A 21,439-nucleotide genomic window follows, 5' to 3' on the forward strand; every position below is an offset into this window, starting at 1 on the left:
TCGGGTTGCATGTAAACTGCACTGCATCAGTTAGTTAATGAAAATGAGTGGGTGGCTATTATTGTTCGCGATGATACCTAATAATAAATGAAATCGAGTGTTTTTCCACCCAGGTAATGCACGATCTGCAGATGAAACACTGCCCTGTCGTCTGGGAGAGTAGTAGCATTGTTAGAAGTTGTCAAATCATTCGAAATCGCGTGAAGCCGAATTCAATGTTTCAGTAGACCGTGCTTCTGGAACTACTTTAAAGCATAATTAAGTAACGAGACGGTCATTGTGCGAGTGATATTCAAATATTGCAAATGATTGCGATCGCTTTGCAGTGGCGCGATTGAATTGATTTAGATTGCCGCATGGCTTCATTGAATTTGGTCACGCAATCCATAATCTGTCGTCGACTTCTAGTCAGATTCATTATCTCAGAACCGTTTATTTTTGATTGATGCTTAATGTTTGCGCTATGAAATAGCAGTGATACCTGATAGGCCGTTCCTATGCTGAGTTCAAGGGGCATGGTTTGTTGTAAATTACGATGAAATTTTAATACAAAACAAAATTTCAAGGTCCCTTTATTGATATTGAAAACTTTGAACTGATTGTAAAATGTTATGTGGATGCCATTTGACTAATTTGACTAACACATAAGTTCAAAAGTCCATTAATTTAAAATAAAATTTGAGTCTCTGACTACAGAATAGGGTAGCATCTCTATGGGTGTTTTACTAGATTCAACAAATCGATTTTTATATCTTTGTGTAAAAAATCGGATAAGGCGTTTTGATAATTTGGCTTTTAATTTTTTTTAAATAATATAAAAATCCTGGGGTCTCCAGTTAGTACCGCGAGCAAAGGCGTAGGATTGCCAATCTGGAGATGGCGAGTTCGATTCTCGGTCCCGGTCTAGGATGTTTTCGGGTGGGAAACATTCTCGTCTCCCTGGGCATAGTTCATCCATTGAACTTGCCACACAAGAAGACGTATGAACAGGGAGAAATATCATTTACATTCACCCAATCAGCGGATGTTAGATTTTCTTACAATTCTGTACCATGACAAACATACACAATTGTTAGATTTTATATAACTTGTACACAATATCTGTATAAGAACTTAGATTTGTGTATGTCAAGATTTTATACTGATTTGGTAAGGTTTTTATACAGAAAAGATATAGAATCCGGCATCTTCTGTTTAATTCGCAGCGTCTTTGCGCTTGTAATATTTACCTATCTATCTTATTGAATAAACGCACATCGCATACTTGTATTCGACACTTGTTGCTTCACTATATTTTCATGCTAATATCGGTACTCATTTGTTCAATAACAATTTAGTACTAAAAGGTAAAGTTCATAGCCGCAGCAGCGTTCATTCAAGTAGGCCATTCACCCGTGAGAGTGCCTAAGAAAATTTAGCGCATGCGGACTTATCCTCAAAACAATTCACCAAGTGGAAAGCAGCTTTTCTTCGTTTTTCCTAGGAATAATGGTTAGTGAGAGCAGGAAGCTGAACTGTCACACTCGACTGGTAGAGTCTTCAAGTAGCCACTCGGTGTCACCAGCTAGATATCCTTTTTTCCACGATTTTTGTGAACAACTGTCCATTCTCTTCCGTTCCTGATCAGTGACCGTTCAAAATTTGCCGCAGTGAACTTTGATGCAGTTATAAATCGCGTACCGCAATGGTTAGAAATAGGTCGTGCTAAAATTGTTCCAAGTTGCAGCCTACTAATTGATCACAAAAGGAATTTGAAAACATGGCCAACCAAGTCAAGTGCAAAGCCAAGGTTCGGCGAAAGTAAACGGAAGTCGAGCCCACACTATCAGCTGTTTTTTTTACGTTTGCCCTAGAATTGATTTTCTTCGGTCGAGGAAAAAAGGCGATACTATTTTAAATAATGGAAATTTTTTAGTGGTTCCAATCCATGGATCCATAATCATCGATTGGTGGTGATTACTTAACTCCTAAGGTGAACGAAGGTAATTTCGTTTGGATTGGGACAGTCCGAAAGCACAGGTGGAAAATCAATTTTTCATTGTAATTTTTTGCGCTGGTCCTGCGGTAGGAAAAGTAGACCCGAAGAAATGTTGTGCACCGTGTTAGCAATCGTGCTGGGAGTGATGGTGGCTCTGTATGTCCTGTTCGAGTTGCATTATTTCCTGCGGATGTGCCTTTGTGTGATAGCGGCCCGCTATGTTAAGAAGCGGTTGCACATTCTGGAAACGGCCACTGTCACTGGTGAGTTTAATATGCTTTTTTTTTGTAATTGTAGAGTGTGAGTGCAAAATCTCTTTTCATTTGGCCTTGACCCTCAGAAGGTATCGTAAATGTAAAATTCTGCATATTTCTATGTATACAATTATGGTCGTTTGGCGAAGAATTAAAGGTATACACTATTCTGGGTAATATTACAAAGTGATTCGTTATTGTGACAATAGTCTACTATGATAGTCTATAGTATTTTCAGCCTACTACATCTCTCCTTCATGTTAGAAAAACTATTTATAAATAGTTTTACAACTATGGAACAGGAGAAGCATAAGTACTAGAACGTTAATGGGGCTGTAGTCAGTGAGCAGTATTTTTTTTTTTTCAAATTTTGCTTCTACAAGCTGAACTTGGCTATTTATGATGGACTATGTTGTAGGAAATGTTTCATTTCATCAACAACATGAATTAGACATTTATAGCACCGGAACTTTGGCTGTTAGGTCAATGCAAACTAGATTTTGATCAAGCGAACAGGAGCGCCACTAGCAATCTTATACTTATTAATCAACTAAATAAACAATCACTGATTAAATCTGATGCATTCATGCCTTTATGTTTCTCATTTATTGTTGACATCTCTCGCGTGCAGTGTGAATTTTTTTCTCCAATGCGCATTCACTGATATTGGTCATCAAATATTACCTTAGACAATTGAAACGTTGAGTACTCTTGGTTGAAAAATATATATATATATATATATAGCTCTTTTAGTGGAATGTATTCAACCGTCTAAGACGAATTAAGTACTGTCCATTCAATTCCACCAGTTAATTTTCGTTATCTTTGCAGATACGTATTTCGACCACAACTGTGTGGTCGTCTTCAGTGTCTTGTACTTGACTCGAAAGTCGAAAGACACTGAAGAAGTTTCCAAGTAGGAAACGAAATACGTATCTGCTTGTTGATACATAAAAAAGTTAATAGTGGAAGTAAATGGAAGAATAATAGTATTTTAACCTTGTAGCATTTCCCCTAAGACGCTCTAAAATAATTAATTATTAAAAAAACCTATAGTAATATGAAATAAAAAAACATGCAGAATATAAGATAGGAGGCAAGACGGCAAACAGTTATTTCAAACTCACAGTACACTGAATACAAATTGTTCAGCAACTCAAACAACACTACACTACCACATTCACTATGCTGGCAGTTTTGGTAGCAGTTTTGACCGACAACACCACTACCTAGTGGGATGGAAAAAGCCTGTTAACTGGTTCCTGGATGATTTTGCCGATTCATCTCGTTCACTTGCTCGAGCACCAGATGAGCGAACACAGCTATTTTTCCAAAAGTGATAATCCAAGGTGTAGTGCAAGTCAGTACGAAACCCATTGAAGTTTCTGGACAGTAACCATCGTAATCGCCGTTTTGTGTCCAAGTGTCTTCCGGAGTCTTGGAGCTTCGAACCCACGTCAGAAGCAAACCCAACCCACGACCGACGGAACAATTGTTCGCGAGTCAAACCGCATTTCCCGGAGACCCAAGTTGGACCAGCGACTACGCAAATATCGTGGGCACAGCAAACCAGGTGCCCGATCGTAGCATCAAGCTGACGCCAACCGGTGAGCCGGCTAACCTCAACGTACCGAGTCAATCCAAGTCGACCGCGTGGCAACGGCCCGGTCAGAAGAACCCCCCCCCCTTTTTTATACGGAGCAGGAACGAATCTTCATCAACGAGCGCTACCCCGAGGACGATTGAATCCAGCAAGCCGCTGGTACTCGTATATACCACGTGGATGTGATCCGGACAACGACGTTCCTTCCCAGTGACTGCCAGTTCAACGGGCCCAAACACGACCACCACACACGGCGTAAGTAGATTGTATTTGGTAGGGTTGTAGCTAGGGCAGTTAGGGCCGTTAGGGACTTTCTTCAATAAAATCATTTGCCGTCGAAACATCTACTTATACTTGTTCCTTTATCTTGCTTATCCCGGTATGAAAGAGCCGACCCTGAGTTTGAGCGAGAGTCTAATGTACTGAGCGGGCGTAACTGACAGAAAGTTACAAGACTTTAGACATGAGACTTTTCAACAATTCATCCAACTTATATTCTCAAAAGATTAATTATTCTTCACCGCTCTACTACTATTTAAAAAAATCAAAACGTTCAGCTAATTCATGCCAGATATTTCCGATCCGCCTCATCCTCGTCGCCATTGTAGAGATTCGTTCTTGATAAAAACACATCCTCCCTGTCCCGGTGTTTGACACTGACATTGATTCGTTATTGTGACAATAGTCTCCTATGATAATAGACAATATTTTCATATGTGTGTTCATTACTGAAAAAATCGCAAACATAAAATGTTCAAAGATTTTTTTAATGAACTTACGTTTCCGACCAGATCTGGCTCAGACTTATCACTAATATACCTAATTAAATAACGGACCAGACATTTACACAAAAACTCTTTAAATCAAAAATGACTATCACGTGATTCACACAACACCCTGTCCCGTAATACATAATTTTCTATTAGTCTTACTACCTTTTACATCGAGAATCCCCTTTTTTGTTGCTGGAATTTGAAGTATTCCAGAATTTGTCTAAATATCTACTTTTCTAACATGTTCATCTGCCCTAACCACACGTCCTCGGAGCCATCCATTACGTACTTTTTCATCCACTATGATGACCATGTCGCCGACTTTTAGCTGGCGCACACTTGAAATGGCCCTCCTTAGCCGTGCGGTAAGACGCGCGGCTACAAAGCAAGACCATGCTGAGGGTGGCTGGGTTCGATTCCCGGTACTGGTCTAGGCAATTTTCGGATTGGAAATTGTCTCGACTTCCTTGGGCATAAAAGTATCATCGTGCTAGCCTCATGATATACGAATGCAAAAATGGTAACTTGGCTTAGAAACCTCGCAGTTAATAACTGTGGAAGTGCTTAATGAACACTAAGCTGCGAGGCGGCTCTGTCCCAGTGAGGGGATGTAATGCCAATAAGAAGAAGAAGAAGAAGAACACTTGAAATGTAGTCACACATCTAGTCCTTTGAGCAATTGTTGGTAAATAGGCTTTGGTTCAGGTTCGTAAGAATTGATCCAGCATGAGGATCAAATGTTTCCAGTTTTTGTACAGTGACACGGAATCATTTTACCTTGAAGCATTCTTCGCGTCACATAAATCAATTGAGAGGAATCTGTTGGGCGTCTGTACTTCTTGATGGAGTTCATCGAGTGGCACGATTGACAATGGGTGAGAATTATCAATTAGTTTTGCTTCCAAAAGAAAAGTTTATCACGGTGACATAACGTCTTGAAGGTTTTCTTCATAGACATAGACATCCATATGTGGGGCGGATAGGGTAGTAAAGTTCCACTTTGTTTCTGCATTCATAAAGGTGAATGCAACCTTGCTAAATGATATTTTTGATCTCGTCTGCTGGCTCTGCTGGCTGCCCCTCGAAATTAGTACCATTGTCGATAGAAATCGTTTTTGGCGATGTCCAGCTATCGTTTTAACCTGTTTCCAGGTTAGATTTCGGTCAACTTCTTTTATTTCTTTGTTGAGGCTTCGCCACCATGAATCTTTGGATCTGCCTCTGCTGCGATGTCCCGCTGGGTTCCAGTCTAATGATTGTATACAGATTTCGTTTCCGCCCCTAAGTAGAGTGTGGCCGACCCAGCCTCACTTCCGATGCCGAATTTCTGTTGCTATCGGCCTCTGGTGACAACGACGATGGAGCTCGTTGTTTGAGATCCAGTTGTGAGGCCACCAGGCCCGAATTATATACCGCAGGCATCTATTAATGAACACCTGCAGCCGTTGAGTGTTCTCCACTGATACACATCATGTTTCGCTAGCGTATAACAGCACAGATTTAACGTAGATTTTGAAATTCGGATTTTGAAGCGTTCACTTATCTTCTTGTTTTTCCAGATATTTCGCAAGCTCGCAAAGGCAGCCCTTGCTTTCTTTATCCGTGCGCCTATGTCGATCTTGGTACCGCCGTCTAACGCCATTTGGCTACCAAGATATTGGAAGCTTTCAACATTCTCCACTGGTTGCCCGGCTACTGTGAAACTGGAAGGAGTCACCGTGTTTACATCCAACGATTTGGTTTTGTTGACGTTGATGACTAAACCTGCCGAAGAGGAGCGCTCGGCAAGGTCGTTGAGTCGAGTCAAGTACAAGACACTGAAGACGACCACACAGTTGTGGTCGAAATACGTATCTGCAAAGATAACGAAAATTAACTGGTGGAATTAAATGGACAGTACTTAATTCGTCTTAGACGGTTTAAGGTCGTTGAGCTTACTCTGCATATCAGAGCGCCGTTGCGCGAGGAGTACAACATCATCCGCCAATTCGAAGTCATTTAGGTGCTCCATGGTTATAGGCTGCCATAACAGCCCGCGGTTTGGTTCACGGTTTGGTTCTCGTCGATTACGATGAGGAACAGTAACGGTGATAGAATACATCCTTGCCTCACACCAGTTACGACCCGGATAGGGTCGGACAAGACCCCATTGTGCAGCACTCTACACGAAAAGGCCTCGTAGTGTGCCTCGAAGAGGCCGATGATTTTCTCAGGAACTCCCTTGCGTCTCAGGGCGCCCCACATATTCTCGTGATTGAGACGGTCGAAAGCTTTTTCGTAGTCAATGAATACCAAGTAAAGGGACTCTTGGAATTCGTTGACCTGCTCCAGAATGATGCGGAGCGTGACAATATGGTCCACACAGGATCTTCCGGCACGAAATCCGGCTTGCTGCCGCTGGAGAGTCGCATCGATCTTCTCCTGAATCCGGGCTAGGATAATTTTGCACAGAACTTTGAGAACGGTACACAGCAACATAATGCCTCGCCAGTTATCGCATACAGTCAGGTCAACCTTTTTGGGCACCTTCACTAAGATACCTTGCATCCAGTCGACCGGGAAAGTTGCGGTGTCCCAGATATTACGAAATAAACGATGCAGTAGTTGAGCGGATGTCATGGGGTCAGCTTTGAGCATCTCGGCTGATATGCGGTCGACCCCTGGGGCTTTATTCGATTTCATGCTTTGGATGGCTGTTTGAATCTCTAGCAGTGATGGAGCTTCGGTATTGACGCGTGTTATACGTCGGATCCTAGGCAGATCATGCCGAGGTGGTGATGGCCTGGCTGGCACTTGAAAATGTTGTTCGAAGTGCTCGAACCAGCGTTTCAGCTGGTCAGTTGGGTCGGTCAATAACTGACCATTCGCGTCTTTCACAGGCATCGTTGCATTCATCTTCGCCCCGCTTAAGCGTCGTGAGATATCGTAGAGGAGGCGAATGTCCCCGGTTGCGGCGGCTCTCTCTCCTTCGTCGGCCAGACAGTCTGCCCACGCTCGCTTGTCCCGTCGACATGAGCGTTTTACTTCCTTCTCAAGAGCCGCGTATCGATGACGGGCTAAGACTTTGGCTTCTCTGGTTTTCGATCGCTCTATCGCGGCTTTGGCTCCTCTTCGCTCCTCTATCTTCCTCCAGGTCTCATCGGTGATCCATTGTTTTCTCTGGGTGCGTAGTTCGCCCAGATTGTTCTCGCTGGTGGTGATGAAGGCATTCTTGATGGCGGTCCATTGGTCTTCCACGCTGCCACCTTCCGGAATATCTGCAGCACGCGTCTCCAGTTCTTCAACGAAGGACCGTTTCACCGTGGCATCTTCCAGTTCCTCCTGCCGACGAATCCGCGCAATGCGCAGGCGTATTTCGCCGATGAGGAGGTGATGATCAGACGCGATATCGGCACTACGTTTATTCCGTACATCAAGAAGGCTCCGTTTCCATTTTCGGCTGATGCAGATGTGGTCGATTTGATTTTCTGTAAAGCCGTCACGGGAGACCCACGTGACCTTGTGAACCGGTCGATGAGGGAAGAGCGATCCCCCGATCACCATGTCGTTATTTCCACAAAATTCTGCGAACAGCTCTCCGTTTTCGCTCATTTCTCCGAGACCATGGCGTCCCATAATGCGCTCATGGTTCGAGTTGTCGGATCCGATCTTCGCATTGAAGTCGCCCAAACAGATCTTGATATCACCCTTCGGAATTCTATCTACGACGGCATTGAGTTGTGTTGGCCTTGCCAACTAATTGCACGAGATGATTTCCGATATAATAACACCAAAGAGAACAACCGAATGAATGGGTATTACGTTCATTGATCAGAGTATTATTATATTCCTGTAACATTTTACAATATACGTATAGTTAGGTCCAAGATAGTTACTTTTACAATTAGTTTCAGTTCATTAAGTTATTTTGGCCAATTATCACTTACGTTTAGTTCCACCATGCAGGGTTCACGGAATAGGTACAGTCACAGTGTGTCGAATAGGCTAGGCGGTTACGGAATTCCTACTGATGATGCTTATGCATTAATATCTGTAACTATAATATCCGTACTAAACAACATCGTGGAGTACTTGTACATATTATTCAACTATTTTTAATTACCTTTGCATGTAGGTCTAGTATAGCGTAGGTTTAAGGTTAGAGATAATTCAGCTGTATACTTTTACTATTTAAGAGAAGAAAGTTTTCAATAATTTCAATTTAGCACTAATTCATAATAGACTATTATTACCTTTAACTTGAGCTATGTAAGTCAACCGAAGATGTAGAATATAGATTAAGTAGATTTCACTTTTTAGTTCGAGCTAACATTAAATGCCACGAGACGTTTCTATTGACGAGTGATATGTTTTTAATTATACAATACCTCCCCAACCTGTGACATCTATCCAACGATCTCGGACGTGAGGTACGAAATATACCTACGTACGTTGGTGTGAGCAAATGGTGCATATTGGATGAGAAGGTGCGCATGTACGGCAAGGCCGTACTCAACAAGTTGACTGTCTTGCAGCTGGATCTCTCTTTGTCTTGCAGATCGGCAGCATCGGTTGGCGCATAACATTGGATTATAGTAAGGTTTCGGACCCGTGTTCTAAATCTGGCAACGATTATCCTTTCACTTATAGGTTCCCACTTCATAAGCGCAGAGTGTGCCTGAGCGCTTAGTAGGAAGCTAACTCCGCGATGCCGGGGAGCGTGTTCACCTCGTAAACCAGAGTATAGCAGAACTTGTCCCGACGGTGTTCTGTGTTCTCCAAAGTTTGGCCAACGGACTTCACTTAGTCCCAGGATCTCAAGCTTCATGCGGCGTGCCTCATTGGCAAGTTGTGCCAATTTACCCTGCTGGGCTAGGGTTAAAACGTTCCATGTTCCTATTCGTGTACGTTGTTTCGCGCTAAGAGTCGTCGCCGTAAAATCAGTCCGTATTCTTTCATTATCGGATTCTCGAACAAATTGATATTTCGGGAACAGTAGGTTGTTGGCCCAAGGTTCTCTATCCACCGGGGGCTGCCATCTTAGGTATAGCTTCCGGGGAATAGCATTTCATACTCAGCCGCTGGATGCCAGAACAGACGCTGTTGGAGCCGCACCTCCTTGGTGAACAGACGCTCGGTCAGTCGGGTCAAATTTGTGTAAAGTCCCACCCAACACCAGGACTAGGCTAGTGCGCTTTGAGCGGCACACCACATCCTAGGCAGACCCCACAGGACACACCCTCTCACTCTAGCTGATGTCAGAAGGACAACAGTGCCCAGGCTGCACTACCAGCTAAGTACGCAACCCTTAGCTGGCGGTCAATTGTCATCGGAAGACCCGTGGAAGCGTGAGTATTGGAACTTATGAGGACCAGAGCTATGTTAGGCGCCCCTTCCCGGGGGCATTTCGCAGCCCCATTGTCACCTCCGACGACGATAATTGTATATCAGAAAGTGCTTATGCGTCCGAAGTTTGAGTGTGCACAGTAGTTTATCAGCGATGTAATTTTTTTTTTTTGCATTATTTTCCATTTCCATTAAGTTTGGAAAAGATACGCAGTTTTCATTCATCGATGTGCTATACAACGCAGTTCCTCCGACGTGTGGCTAAGCGTCGACAGCTACGAATTGTTTTCATTAATCTTCATTTAATGACTATCACGAATCTAACTCTATAAATATCACCATAGGTAGTAAGTGGGCGCGTGGGCGCTGAGTGATCAAGTCGTTGCTTCTAGTTGAGAGTGTCAAACGCAAATCGATTATGGCTGACATTGATTGGGGAACATTGAGCAACATATGACTCTAGTGTTCAAAATGTGTACGACAAATTTTAAATTCATTTTTCGTAGGTTTGGCTGTGACATTTATGATTTGTTCCCCAATGTATTGCAAGTGGAATGAGGAATGAGCCACAAATTCGAATCAAATTCTCTGATTCATTTAGTTGTACTAGAGTGATTCAAATTTTGACTTTTTCGCTCCCCTGTGCTTAAACGATTGTTTTTGCTAGTTTAATAGTCCTCCCAAATTTTTAGCTGATTTGGATGTAATTTGGTTGTGCATGTGCCATTTGAAGCTTATTTGAAAATTACTATGAGGATTGCCACTTATGTAAAGGATCGTTTCATGAAGCAGCCTATAATCTATTATTATTATTTATTTATTATTATTTAATCAGACTAAGGCCGAAGTGGCCTGTGCGGTATATAAAAGTCTTCTCCATTCGGCTCGGTCCATGGCTACACGTCGCCAACCACGCAGTCTACGGAGGGTCCGCAAGTCATCTTCCACCTGATCGATCCACCTTGCCCGCTGCGCACCTCGCCTTCTTGTGCCCGTCGGATCGTTGTCGAGAACCATTTTCACCGGGTTACTGTCCGACATTCTGGCTACGTGCCCGGCCCATCGCAGTCGTCCGATTTTCGCGGTGTGAACGATGGATGGTTCTCCCAACAGCTGATGCAATTCGTGGTTCATTCGCCTCCTCCACGTACCGTCCGCCATCTGCACCCCACCATAGATGGTACGCAGCACTTTCCTTTCGAAAACTCCAAGTGCGCGTTGGTCCTCCACGAGCATCGTCCAGGTCTCGTGTCCGTAGAGGACTACCGGTCTAATTAGCGTTTTGTAGATTGTCAGTTTGGTACGGCGGCGAACTCTATTCGATCGGAGCGTCTTGCGGAGTCCAAAGTACGTACGATTTCCAGCCACTATGCGTCTCCGAATTTCTCTGCTGGTGTCATTTTCGGCAGTCACCAGTGAGCCCAAGTACACAAATTCTTCTACCACCTCGATTTCGTCACCACCGATGCAAACTCGCGGTGGGTGGCTCACATTGTCTTCTCTTGAACCTCTTCCTATCATGTACTTCGTCTTCGACGTGTTGATGACTAGTCCGATCCGCTTAGCTTCCCTCTTCAGTCTAATGTAGGATTCCTCCATCTTCTCAAAGTTACGTGCCATAATATCTATGTCATCGGCGAAACCAAATAGCTGGACGGACTTATTGAAAATTGTACCACTCGTGTTAATCCCTGCTCTTCGTATTACCCCTTCCAATGCGATGTTGAATAGCAAACACGAAAGACCATCACCTTGCCGTAACCCTCTGCGGGTTTCGAAGGGACTCGAGAATGCCCCTGAAACTCGAACTACGCACATCACCCGATCCATCGTCGCTTTGATCAACCGTGTCGGTTTATCCGGAAAACCGTGTTCGTGCATTAGCTGCCATAGCTGGTCCCGATCGATTGTATCATATGCGGCTTTGAAGTCGATGAATAGATGATGTGTGGGCACGTTGTATTCGCGGCATTTCTGCAGTACTTGGCGAATGGCGAACACCTGGTCCGTGGTGGAGCGTTCGCCCATAAAACCCGCCTGGTACTGCCCCACGAACTCCCTTGCAGTTGGTGCTAGTCGACGGCATAAAATTTGAGAGAGTACCTTGTAGGCGGCGTTCAGCAATGTGATTGCGCGGTAGTTGCTACAATCCAGCTTATCGCCCTTTTTGTAGATGGGACACACGACACCTTCCATCCACTCCTGCGGCAAAACTTCCTCCTCCCAAATCTTGGTAATGACCCAGTGCCTATTTGTATATATTGCCCAGAATCTATTTGTATATATTTAACGCATCGCCATCATAGAATAGATCCTAAGCCGAAAGCCAGTTGTTGTTGCGAAGCAATCTGACTTTTGTGACCAAATTATAAAGAAAACAGAAATGCTCATTATTGTTATTAATGTTATTTTTTTACATGTTAAATTGAATTTCCCACAATTCAATATTTCCCTAATAACTTTTGTTGCCAGCATCAAATCGTTTAGCAACAAAGACGATATTTTCCCTTGTTAAATTTCCTATGTTGCTAACGTATTCATACATTTTTAGAGTTTAATGGGCAATGATGGGGAACGGTTTTTCACAAAAGTTACTGTTTTCATAATTTTCATACAAGCTTCAAACTGCTTGTGCTCAGTCAAATTACATAGCGAAAAACTACGTCATATCTATTGTAAATTGATCAAAAAGTCCTCGCTCGAAAAACATGAAATACAGTTCACCCTGTTTTATGGAAACACATGATTTCTGTCTCCTTTATTTTCCTGAAAAATAAAATAACAATCTTTGGGACCCCCGTTTTGGTTTGTTGGAATCTGGTTAAAGTACAAATTAGGTGTTCCCAAAACGAGGGAACACTGTGTTTTAACAACTAACTGACAAATGCTATAACAACCAAATCAGCAACCGTATCTTTGTTTGAGAAAAATCATGGATACAAGAAATATTATGAAATACTATTGGGGGACAATGAGTTTCTTGCCCCTTGTTCACTTCCAACATTTCACATTTGAATGACATTTCCATTCTAGGTCTTTGCCTCACCAACGATATCGACACGCTGCTCTACCACATGAACAATGCCCGCTACCTCAGAGAGGTGGACTTTGCACGGGTGGACTTTTACGAGCGTACCCTCCTCTACCGAACCATCCGCAGCAAGGGAGGCTCCGTGGTCCAAGGGGCAACAACCATCCGCTACAGAAGGTTCATTCGTCCCTTCACCCGATTCAGGATAAGTTCCAGGGTGAGAAACAAAGCGACGAATCTTTTAGGGTTTTAATTAATTGGTGCAATGTGACTTATTTTGGTTTCTTCCTCTCCGTAGATTGTTTACTGGGATAATCAATCAATTTTTATGGAGCATCGATTCATCGGACTGGGGGATGGGTTCATTCATTGCATAGCGCTGTGTCGCCAAAGGGTCATCGAGTGCTCGGCCGAGGATGTCATGGCGACGCTCTTGAAAGGCGTTGCCACTGCGACCAGTTCGACGGAGTGCTTGGATCGGTTGGAAAACGGCGGAGGCGGGGTCATCGTAGGCAACGGCGGTACTGAGTACGTTGGCAGTAACAAGCTGAAACCGGAAATGTCACCGGAGGTGGCCAAGTGGTTGGAGTGGAACGAAATTTCCAGCGCGAGCTTACGAAACGAATGCTGATTTTTCGGACAAGAAAGGATATTGTTAGATGTTGGAATTTTCCATAATGGTGAATGAACAAGTAGATCAATTGTTAGGATAGTAAAAACCTCTAAATATGCTTCATATTCCAGGAATTGTGGATATTTGTATTTAGCTGTGCTGATGCTGTTCCCTAGGAAAGCAATGCCTAGATGATTATGATGGATTCTAAATCTCTGCTATTTGTTAACTTCTGTTGAAATAAATTCTACAAATTTTATTAACTTATCTATAAGCTGTATGAAGTTCTTGTACTTTTTATTTTTTCGAAAATCATGAAACAAAATAATGTAAATTGAAAAGTTCGTATGAAAGGTTGTACACCAGTTTGCATCTTCTAGAATAATATCCAAATTACTCAGCTTTTAGACGGATTCGCCACGACAGGTTTTGGTTGTTGATGAATGCTTTGCTTTCAATCTTATCTATATTAGTCTCAAAAATTATCGGAAGGTGACAACGGAAGGAAGTGATTGTTGAGAACAGTTTGGATATAATATGAATACATAAATCGCCACTATTGACCTAACTGTTCAAAGCAAGCAATCCAACACTAGTGAGATTTATCTGTCTCTATTCATTATTATTATTTACCTTAATGGAAAAGACTTCTATACCTTGGCTTGTTTTGTCTATGTTTATTATAAAGGCATGCGCTTTGGAATTATTAACATTGAGTCCCACCACCAATATAGCTTAACAATCATAATAGAACTTAATCTAATTACGCTTCTTCGTCTTGGTATCCTTTTTCTCCGGGAATATCGTATAGAATGGGCAATTATCCACATTCAGGTGCTTTTTGATGGCAGGGCAACCAGCCAAGTTATCCTTGAAAATTGATGCCGGACAGTTCTGGAAACAAATTTATTATGCTTCGTCAACACGTTTTCCTGTCTGAAAACTAATGAAAATCTCACCTTGTAAACCAAAACATGGACGCATTCCATGATAAATCCGGCTGATGGTGAGCAGATTCGCTCTTTAGGAAACTTCTGTTGCAAGCTATTCATTTCCTTTGTAAACTCTGCCTTACGGTTGTCGGCATCATCCAGGCACTGTTTGACGGCCTTTTCCGAGATATCCGCCCAGATCGAGTTGACGTTTATTTTCTCAAGGAAGGTCTCCATTGCTTTGGCATCGTTCACGTTCTGTCGTCGATCGAAGATCCTCGTGCTGTTCATCACACACTCCGACATGCACTGAAATATCGGAACGATCAAACGCTTGGTCGAGGATCAATCAAATAGTTATACTTACATCGGGTTTTAGTTCGTCCTGAGCATTTTGCGGTGAAGGGAATAATTTGACGCATTCTTTGACTACATTCTCATCCAGGAGCTTTGGCGTTTTGCAGCACTCGAATGGATCGACGTTGAAGTTTTTATTGAGGCAGTTAGCCGGCACGCCATCAACCGGAGGACTATCCGCCATAGCAGCGCAAACTGTGGAAATCAGGAGCAGAAGGGATATGACGAATTGCTGCATTGTTCTCTCAGTTATCTAAACTTGGTAGTTGGAGGGATCACTGAATATAGCAGATTGATTACTAACATGGCCGAGGTTCATAATTTATAGACGTACGCATAGAGTGAAAGCAATTTAAAACGCATTAGAACAATAACTGATATTGTTTTGTGGAGAGGATGTTATTCTAAAGGTTGCTCGTTTATTTTTCTAATCTTCAAAAAGAAAATGAAAATTTGAAGTGTGATGAAAATTTGTTTATTTCAAAGCATTTTTTGCTTTACAAAGCTATTCTTCTTCGTGGCGTTATATTGCCACCTGAACATGCCCAGTATTTGTAGCTTTTCCACTTTTGTTGAAAGAATCAAAATTGTTTTTTCAAAAGTTGCAAATCATCTACCACCTGATCAATTCACTGTACATCCTGCGATTATCTTCCTGAATTCCGATACTTGAGAACAGCGAACATAGGAGTAAATGAAATAAATTCCTGGCCATAATTATTTAGTGCTTTCATTGATGTTATTTACACTTGTTAGATTGGATTTGGATTGGACATGGATTGGATATGGATTGGATTTGGAATTGGATGGGATTTGGATTAGATTTGGATTGGATTTGGATTGGATTTGGATTGGATTTGGATTGGATTTGGATTGGATTTGGATTGGATTTGGATTGGATTTGGATTGAATTTGGATTGGATTTGGATTGATTTGGATTGATTTGGATTGATTTGGATTGATTTGGATTGATTTGGATTGATTTGGAATGGATTTGGAATGGATTTGGATTGATTTGGATTGATTTGGATTGAATTTGATTGATTGGATTTGGATTTGGATTGGTTTGGATTGATTTGGATTGATTGATTTGGATTGATTTGGATTGATTTGGATTGATTTGATTGATTTGGATTGATTTGGATTGATTTGGATTGATTTGATTTGATTGGATTTGATTGGTTTGGATTGGATTGATTTGGATTGGTTTGGATTGGTTTGGATTGGTTTGGATTGGTTTGGATTGGTTTGGATTGGATTGGTTTGGATTGGTTTGGATTGGTTTGGATTGGTTTGGATTGATTTGGATTGGTTTGATTGGTTTGGATTGGATTTGGATTGGTTTGGATTGGTTTGGATTGGTTTGATTGATTTGATTGGTTTGGATTGGTTGGATTGGTTTGGATTGGTTGACTGGATTTGATTTGGATTGATTTGATTGGATTTGGATTGGTTTGGATTGGTTTGGATTGGTTTGGATTGGATTTGGATTGATTTGATTGGTTTGGATTGGTTTGGATTGGTTTGGATTGGTTTGGATTGGTTTGGATTGGTTTGGATTGGTTTGGATTGGTTTGGATTGGATTTGGATTGGTTTGGATTGGATTTGGATTGATTTGGATTGATTTGGATTGGTTTGGATTGGTTTGGATTGATTTGGATTGGTTTGATTGGATTTGGATTGGTTTGGATTGATTTGGATTGGTTTGATTGATTTGGATTGGATTTGGATTGATTGGATTTGGATTGATTTGATTGGTTTGGATTGGTTTGGATTGATTTGGATTGATTTGGATTGGTTTGGATTGATTTGGATTGGTTTGGATTGGATTTGGATTGGTTTGATTGATTTGGATTGATTTGGATTGATTTGATTGGTTTGGATTGGATTTGGATTGGATTTGGATTGGTTTGGATTGATTTGGATTGATTTGGATTGATTGGATTGGATTTGGATTAGGATTTGGATTGGATTTGGATTGGATTTGGATTGGATTTGGATTGGATTTGGATTGGATTTGGATTGGATTTGGATTGGATTTGGATTGGATTTGGATTGGATTTGGATTGGATTTGGATTGGATTTGGATTGGATTTGGATTGGGTTTGGATTGGATTTGGATTTGGATTGGATTTGGATTGGATTTGGATTGGATTTCGTTCGGATAGGGTTTTGATTTGATTCTCTATGGAATTATATTTAGATTGATTTAATTTTGGTTCTATTTAAATTTTATTCATGTTTGGCTTTTTTGGTTTTAATTTTAATAAGTTTATATATAAGTTAGTCGAGGCAAGTATAAAACACTGAAGTCTTCTGTTGAGGTCGAAATGCGTATCTGTCAAATGTGCAATCAAGTGGTGGAATTGTATAAACTCGTCTTATGACAGGTAAAGACATTCCTGTAAAAGCTAAAAATAATTTTCCTAATAAAAAGTTTGTTAATTTGAAACAATTTCTTTTAATTACTCCCATTTTTGTTAGGTGTAGACATGATTTTGTTAAACATGTTAAACATGATTTTGGAAATACGACGGGCTTGGTAGTCATATGGCAACCACTTCTACCTTATATGCAGGAGGTCGTGGTTCAATCCAAGGCCCGTTCCATTCCTTCTACTTTGTATTTTTCCACATACATATTTCTCATGTTCTAGCAATCGCTAGAACTGGAAATGGGCTTTTATACCATTTCTATCTTCTATCATATTCCTACAAACTTGAATAGCTCTAGCAGGTAACGAAATAAACGAAAAAGTTCGTTTCGGCAACCAATTAGAATATTCACCACCCTTTCGTTACTATCGCATTGGGAACCCGTTAACCAAGACGAACCTCTGTCATAGTACCTAACTCCAAAATTCCAAAAAAAATTCGCTTGAACTCGTGGCGAGTGCAGAGGTGATCTCGGCTTGCAGTGGGCGGGTGATTGCATCATCAATTCCCTCCCATCCCAGATAGACCGTGAGGACGTGGCCAGCGCCGTTATCGACCATTCAAAATACTAGAGCTATCGGACTGTGCTGAGGTTGGAAGCAAATCTAATGCTTCCAACAATTGATTCCTTGTGCAATTGCGATTGTTCTGGTTTATCACAGAGTAGCCACTATGAAATTCACGGTAATCATGTTTGATATATATTCTGAGAAGAATGTGTTCAAAACCATCGAGGATGCTCTTGTGAAATAAAATATCATTTGATTACTAAGAGGTGATCAACCTAATCAATATTTTTATATTTATTAGGCCGATACAAATATTAAATTTATTTCATGTCCGACAGCTCTTGGAATGTACGAGGAGGGCGGGGGGTCAAAGAATGTTTAGAAAAAGCAAAGAATATAAATATTTGTAGCATATTTATCCAGTAGGGAATTTAGCAAAAACTTTATATAATTAAAAAATACTGGAAACTTATTTTTTGTAGAAACTTTTGTTTTTCTTTTTGGAAAAGGGCTGGTTTTGGCAACTCAAACTGGTTGAATCAATAGGGGCAATGGTCAGATGTACTTCTGAAATCACAAATGTGTTGTTTGAACATGGCTTTCATGACGTTCTTGCATAGACTCGGAATTGCAGACTTCAGGGACTGTACGGAATACTTAGGTGACATCTGAAGTAGAATCGGTGAAGCACGACTTATCAGCATGCCCAAGATCCTAAAATTATTGGAATGCCATGCTACTTGTTAGCTGCATAGATACGATTTCGGACAAACTGTAGAGGATGCAATGGACGCTTAACTCACCCATACAAGAAACATGCCCGGATTAGCTGCATAGCCGAAATGATCGGCTCATGGACAGTGATTGCTATCTGGGCGCTTCCCGACCTCCGCACGATCTGAGATGTCATCTCAGGCGTCTGGTTGCAGATTTTCGTTTACCTTACTTCAGTCAAAGGTACGTTACACTGAAAATACTCTGGCTTTTTGAGAGTTACAGTTACAATTGATTTATGAAAAATAAAACATTCTTCCAAACATTTTCAAAATAAATCTCTATTTTTGTAAAAATAGCTAATCAAAGTTATACAATACATAGGTTATATGGCATATTGGTTTCCTTCTCAGCCCCATGTACATGTGGTATTTATAAACTGGGATCCAATCGTCACACACTCACTCTTGTGTTCTAAGCACTTTTTGGGGGACAAATGGCCAACGTAAAACATCTTCTTCTTCTTATTGGCATTACATCCCCACACTGGGACAGAGCCGCCTCGCAGCTTATTGTTCACTAAGCACTTCCACAGTTTTTAACTGCGAAGTTTCTAAGCCAGGTTACCATTTCTGCATTTGTATATCATGAGGCTAGCACGATGATACTTTTATGCTCAGGGAAGTCGAGACAATTTCCAATCCGAAAATTGCCTAGACCGGGACCGGGACCGGGAACGTAAAACATCTCCACCCTTGTGTAGTATTCAGAGCAAGCGGCTAATGATTTTAGTTTGTATAAGTGATTCTAGACTATGAATTGAATTTGCTATTGCGGATTGTACATTAAACATAAGCAATCAAATATACCAATCGTGAAATCACATATTTCGCGTGCCCCAATTTACCGTACAATGTGGCAAGTTTTACATTAGACTTGATTGATCTCTATCGTGAAAGAATCTGTGCATGATTGAGTATTTGAGAGTATGGAGAGCAACATATTGAATTTTCTGACGATCTTTGCTTCATTTAAGCGTGTGCCAATGAATCGGTAGCTTGTGAGGGGCTGGGAGAGGTTGCGCGGCGGGGTATGGCAATGCTAGCGCATTGCTGCCACCACAGTGTGAGATGGTGTTGGTAGCGCCATCGGGTTGAGTAGCAACGACGAAGATTGCACCGGTAGTTTGTTGTCGAATTTTAAAACGAACAGTCGCACCGCTCTTCAACGGCGGATTCCATTCAGCCGTTTTCGGCTGGAATACGACACCTTGAATTGGGCCCTGATTCCTATCAACTTCATTCATTTCTCTGTTAGGGTTTCGTCACCATGAGAGCCTAAGTCTGCCTCTGCTGCGATGTCCTACCGGATTCCAGCGCCTGCTTGCAGATTTCGTCTCCACTCTTGGTGCATACGTGGTGTATGGAAGGGCTACGTCCATTCACACTGCGGAGTTGCTGTTGATATCGGATTTCGATGGGATTCAACATTCAGTTGTGAGGCCACCAGGCCCGAGCTGTAAAACGTTGACATCGGATGATGAATACTTGCAAATCTATGTGATCTCTGCTAATACGCACCAAGTATCACTGGCGTATAACATCACAGATTCCACGTTAGAGTTGAGTATTTTGGGTTTGGTGCATTGTCTAGACCGCCGCCCAACATTGACTGGGTTTGGTTTTCGACCTTCTCCATTGTTTAACCGGCTACCGTGGAACTCGAAGAAGTTGTTCTAAGTGGTCGAACCAACGTTTCAGCTGATCAGTTGGATCAGTGAGCAGGCCTGGGATTTGTCACCTTCACACAGAAAAACCATGCGACAAAACCAAAGAAAAAACAGTCACCTCAAACTTGACAACACAACCTAACCAACGACACCCGATACAGCGCACTACTGGTCTCCCTCTCCGACAAGACATTTTTAAACTTGTCACATACTTATTTTGTTACGATATATTTGTCGCGTGACGCTTTGCACCACGACAAAAGTTTTGCTCATACCATACGGACAAAACTAGTTGTCATGGTTTTTGACAAAAAAGTTCGTCATGTCACCTTCGAATTCTGTCGCGACAAAAATTGTTGTCGTTGTCAGCAAAATGTTGTCATTATGAATTGACGACAATATGCTGGGAAACCGCTGAAACGGTGTGGTTTCTGGATTTTACTTCACGCTATACATAGCATGAACAAGCCCGCATGAGCGTTTCATAGTCATACACTTATGACGTAGGCACTTATGGGGGGAGTACTATTATTTTCTTACGATCCATATAAATAAAAAAAGAATGTGTGAAAAAAATCTCACATGGAAGGAGGGTGTTTTCGCGTCGACCTAATTTTCAACGATGAAAGTTTTAGGTCCCGGGTCGTTAAGGGTTAATTTCGCGTATCACCTTTCGCACTACTTTTCGTCACTGGTACTGGCAACGGTTTACTACCGGAAATGGTTCACGGCTGCAGAATCACGGTTTCGAATAAGAACACTGGAATAACGATTTGGATGGAGTATATTTCACTTTGATAACGATTTGATAACTGATTTTACATTGGCATCTGGGACAATATTTATACCGTTTCCTTCCCATGGACTCATATGGCATCATTTTGTCTCTATTGATTCTTTTCATTGCATGTCGTATTCAGTTTGAGGTGATTTTCAATATTGTTTTGTCCCTAAATTATTTGAATTTTTGTACATAAGGAACTATAAAGGTTGACGAGTCATCTTCTTAGGCGTACGATCTGTGTATATATTAACTCTTCTTTCTACATTCCTATCTCCGTTTCATTTCTTGCATGCAACTTTTGATTGTTCACAGCGGTACGCAATAGTGTATAAGTGAGTGGTAACTCATAACTGACTACTACTACTGTACGTGTATGTCTAACGAGATCAAAACAAAATGCT

General features: G+C 41.6%; 3 protein-coding genes and 1 long non-coding RNA gene across 5 annotated transcripts in view; 1 reads left to right on the top strand and 3 right to left on the bottom strand.

Moving 5' to 3' along the window:
- Nucleotides 1-1,485: 1,485 nt before the first annotated feature.
- On the top strand, nucleotides 1,486-13,851 carry LOC134213956 (protein THEM6). Of its 2 annotated transcripts, none has more exons than XM_062693407.1 (5): nucleotides 1,486-1,982; nucleotides 2,069-2,241; nucleotides 12,967-13,181; nucleotides 13,263-13,644; nucleotides 13,709-13,851. In XM_062693407.1, exons 2-4 carry the CDS (start codon nucleotides 2,088-2,090, stop codon nucleotides 13,593-13,595), a joined length of 702 nt encoding a protein of 233 aa, XP_062549391.1. In that variant the 5' UTR covers nucleotides 1,486-1,982; nucleotides 2,069-2,087; the 3' UTR covers nucleotides 13,596-13,644; nucleotides 13,709-13,851. The 2 variants fall into 2 exon arrangements, with proteins under 2 accessions (XP_062549391.1, XP_062549392.1); XM_062693408.1 differs by having other exon boundaries at nucleotides 2,078-2,241.
- Nucleotides 8,464-8,962, bottom strand: LOC134213955 (uncharacterized). The gene is made up of 3 exons (XR_009979586.1): nucleotides 8,841-8,962; nucleotides 8,711-8,774; nucleotides 8,464-8,644 (listed from the first exon to the last, which is right to left on the bottom strand). It is a non-coding gene; the product is annotated as an uncharacterized LOC134213955 (long non-coding RNA).
- Nucleotides 13,852-14,234: 383 nt separating the features above from the next.
- Nucleotides 14,235-15,129, bottom strand: LOC134213957 (uncharacterized). Its single transcript, XM_062693409.1, has 3 exons — nucleotides 14,877-15,129; nucleotides 14,537-14,818; nucleotides 14,235-14,471 (listed from the first exon to the last, which is right to left on the bottom strand). The coding sequence occupies exons 1-3, from the start codon at nucleotides 15,102-15,104 to the stop codon at nucleotides 14,337-14,339; spliced, it is 645 nt and encodes a 214-aa protein (XP_062549393.1). The 5' UTR covers nucleotides 15,105-15,129; the 3' UTR covers nucleotides 14,235-14,336.
- A 4,199-nt stretch (nucleotides 15,130-19,328) lies between these two features.
- The window catches only part of LOC134213966 (uncharacterized), a 408,814-nt gene continuing 406,703 nt past the window's right edge, over nucleotides 19,329-21,439 (bottom strand). The window contains exon 2 of the mRNA XM_062693416.1: nucleotides 19,329-19,794. Coding sequence (XP_062549400.1) covers nucleotides 19,553-19,794 — 242 coding nt within the window. The 3' untranslated portion in view covers nucleotides 19,329-19,552. The remainder of the gene's footprint in view (nucleotides 19,795-21,439) is intronic.

Source organism: Armigeres subalbatus, chromosome 2 (genome assembly GCF_024139115.2).
Source record: "Armigeres subalbatus isolate Guangzhou_Male chromosome 2, GZ_Asu_2, whole genome shotgun sequence".
NCBI classification, from domain to species: Eukaryota; Metazoa; Arthropoda; class Insecta; order Diptera; family Culicidae; genus Armigeres; species Armigeres subalbatus.

Excerpts from the sequence above, each read along its gene's own strand:
- LOC134213956 (XM_062693407.1), top strand. The coding sequence starts at position 2,088 with ATGTTGTGCACCGTGTTAGCAATCGTGCTGGGAGTGATGGTGGCTCTG. Across the intron at positions 2,242-12,966 it reads GGAAACGGCCACTGTCACTG|GTCTTTGCCTCACCAACGAT; the intron begins GTGAGTTTAATA and ends TTTCCATTCTAG. Across the intron at positions 13,182-13,262 it reads GATTCAGGATAAGTTCCAGG|ATTGTTTACTGGGATAATCA; the intron begins GTGAGAAACAAA and ends TCCTCTCCGTAG.
- LOC134213957 (XM_062693409.1), bottom strand. The coding sequence starts at position 15,104 with ATGCAGCAATTCGTCATATCCCTTCTGCTCCTGATTTCCACAGTTTGC. Across the intron at positions 14,819-14,876 it reads AGGACGAACTAAAACCCGAT|TGCATGTCGGAGTGTGTGAT; the intron begins GTAAGTATAACT and ends CCGATATTTCAG. Across the intron at positions 14,472-14,536 it reads TCCATGTTTTGGTTTACAAG|AACTGTCCGGCATCAATTTT; the intron begins GTGAGATTTTCA and ends ATTTGTTTCCAG.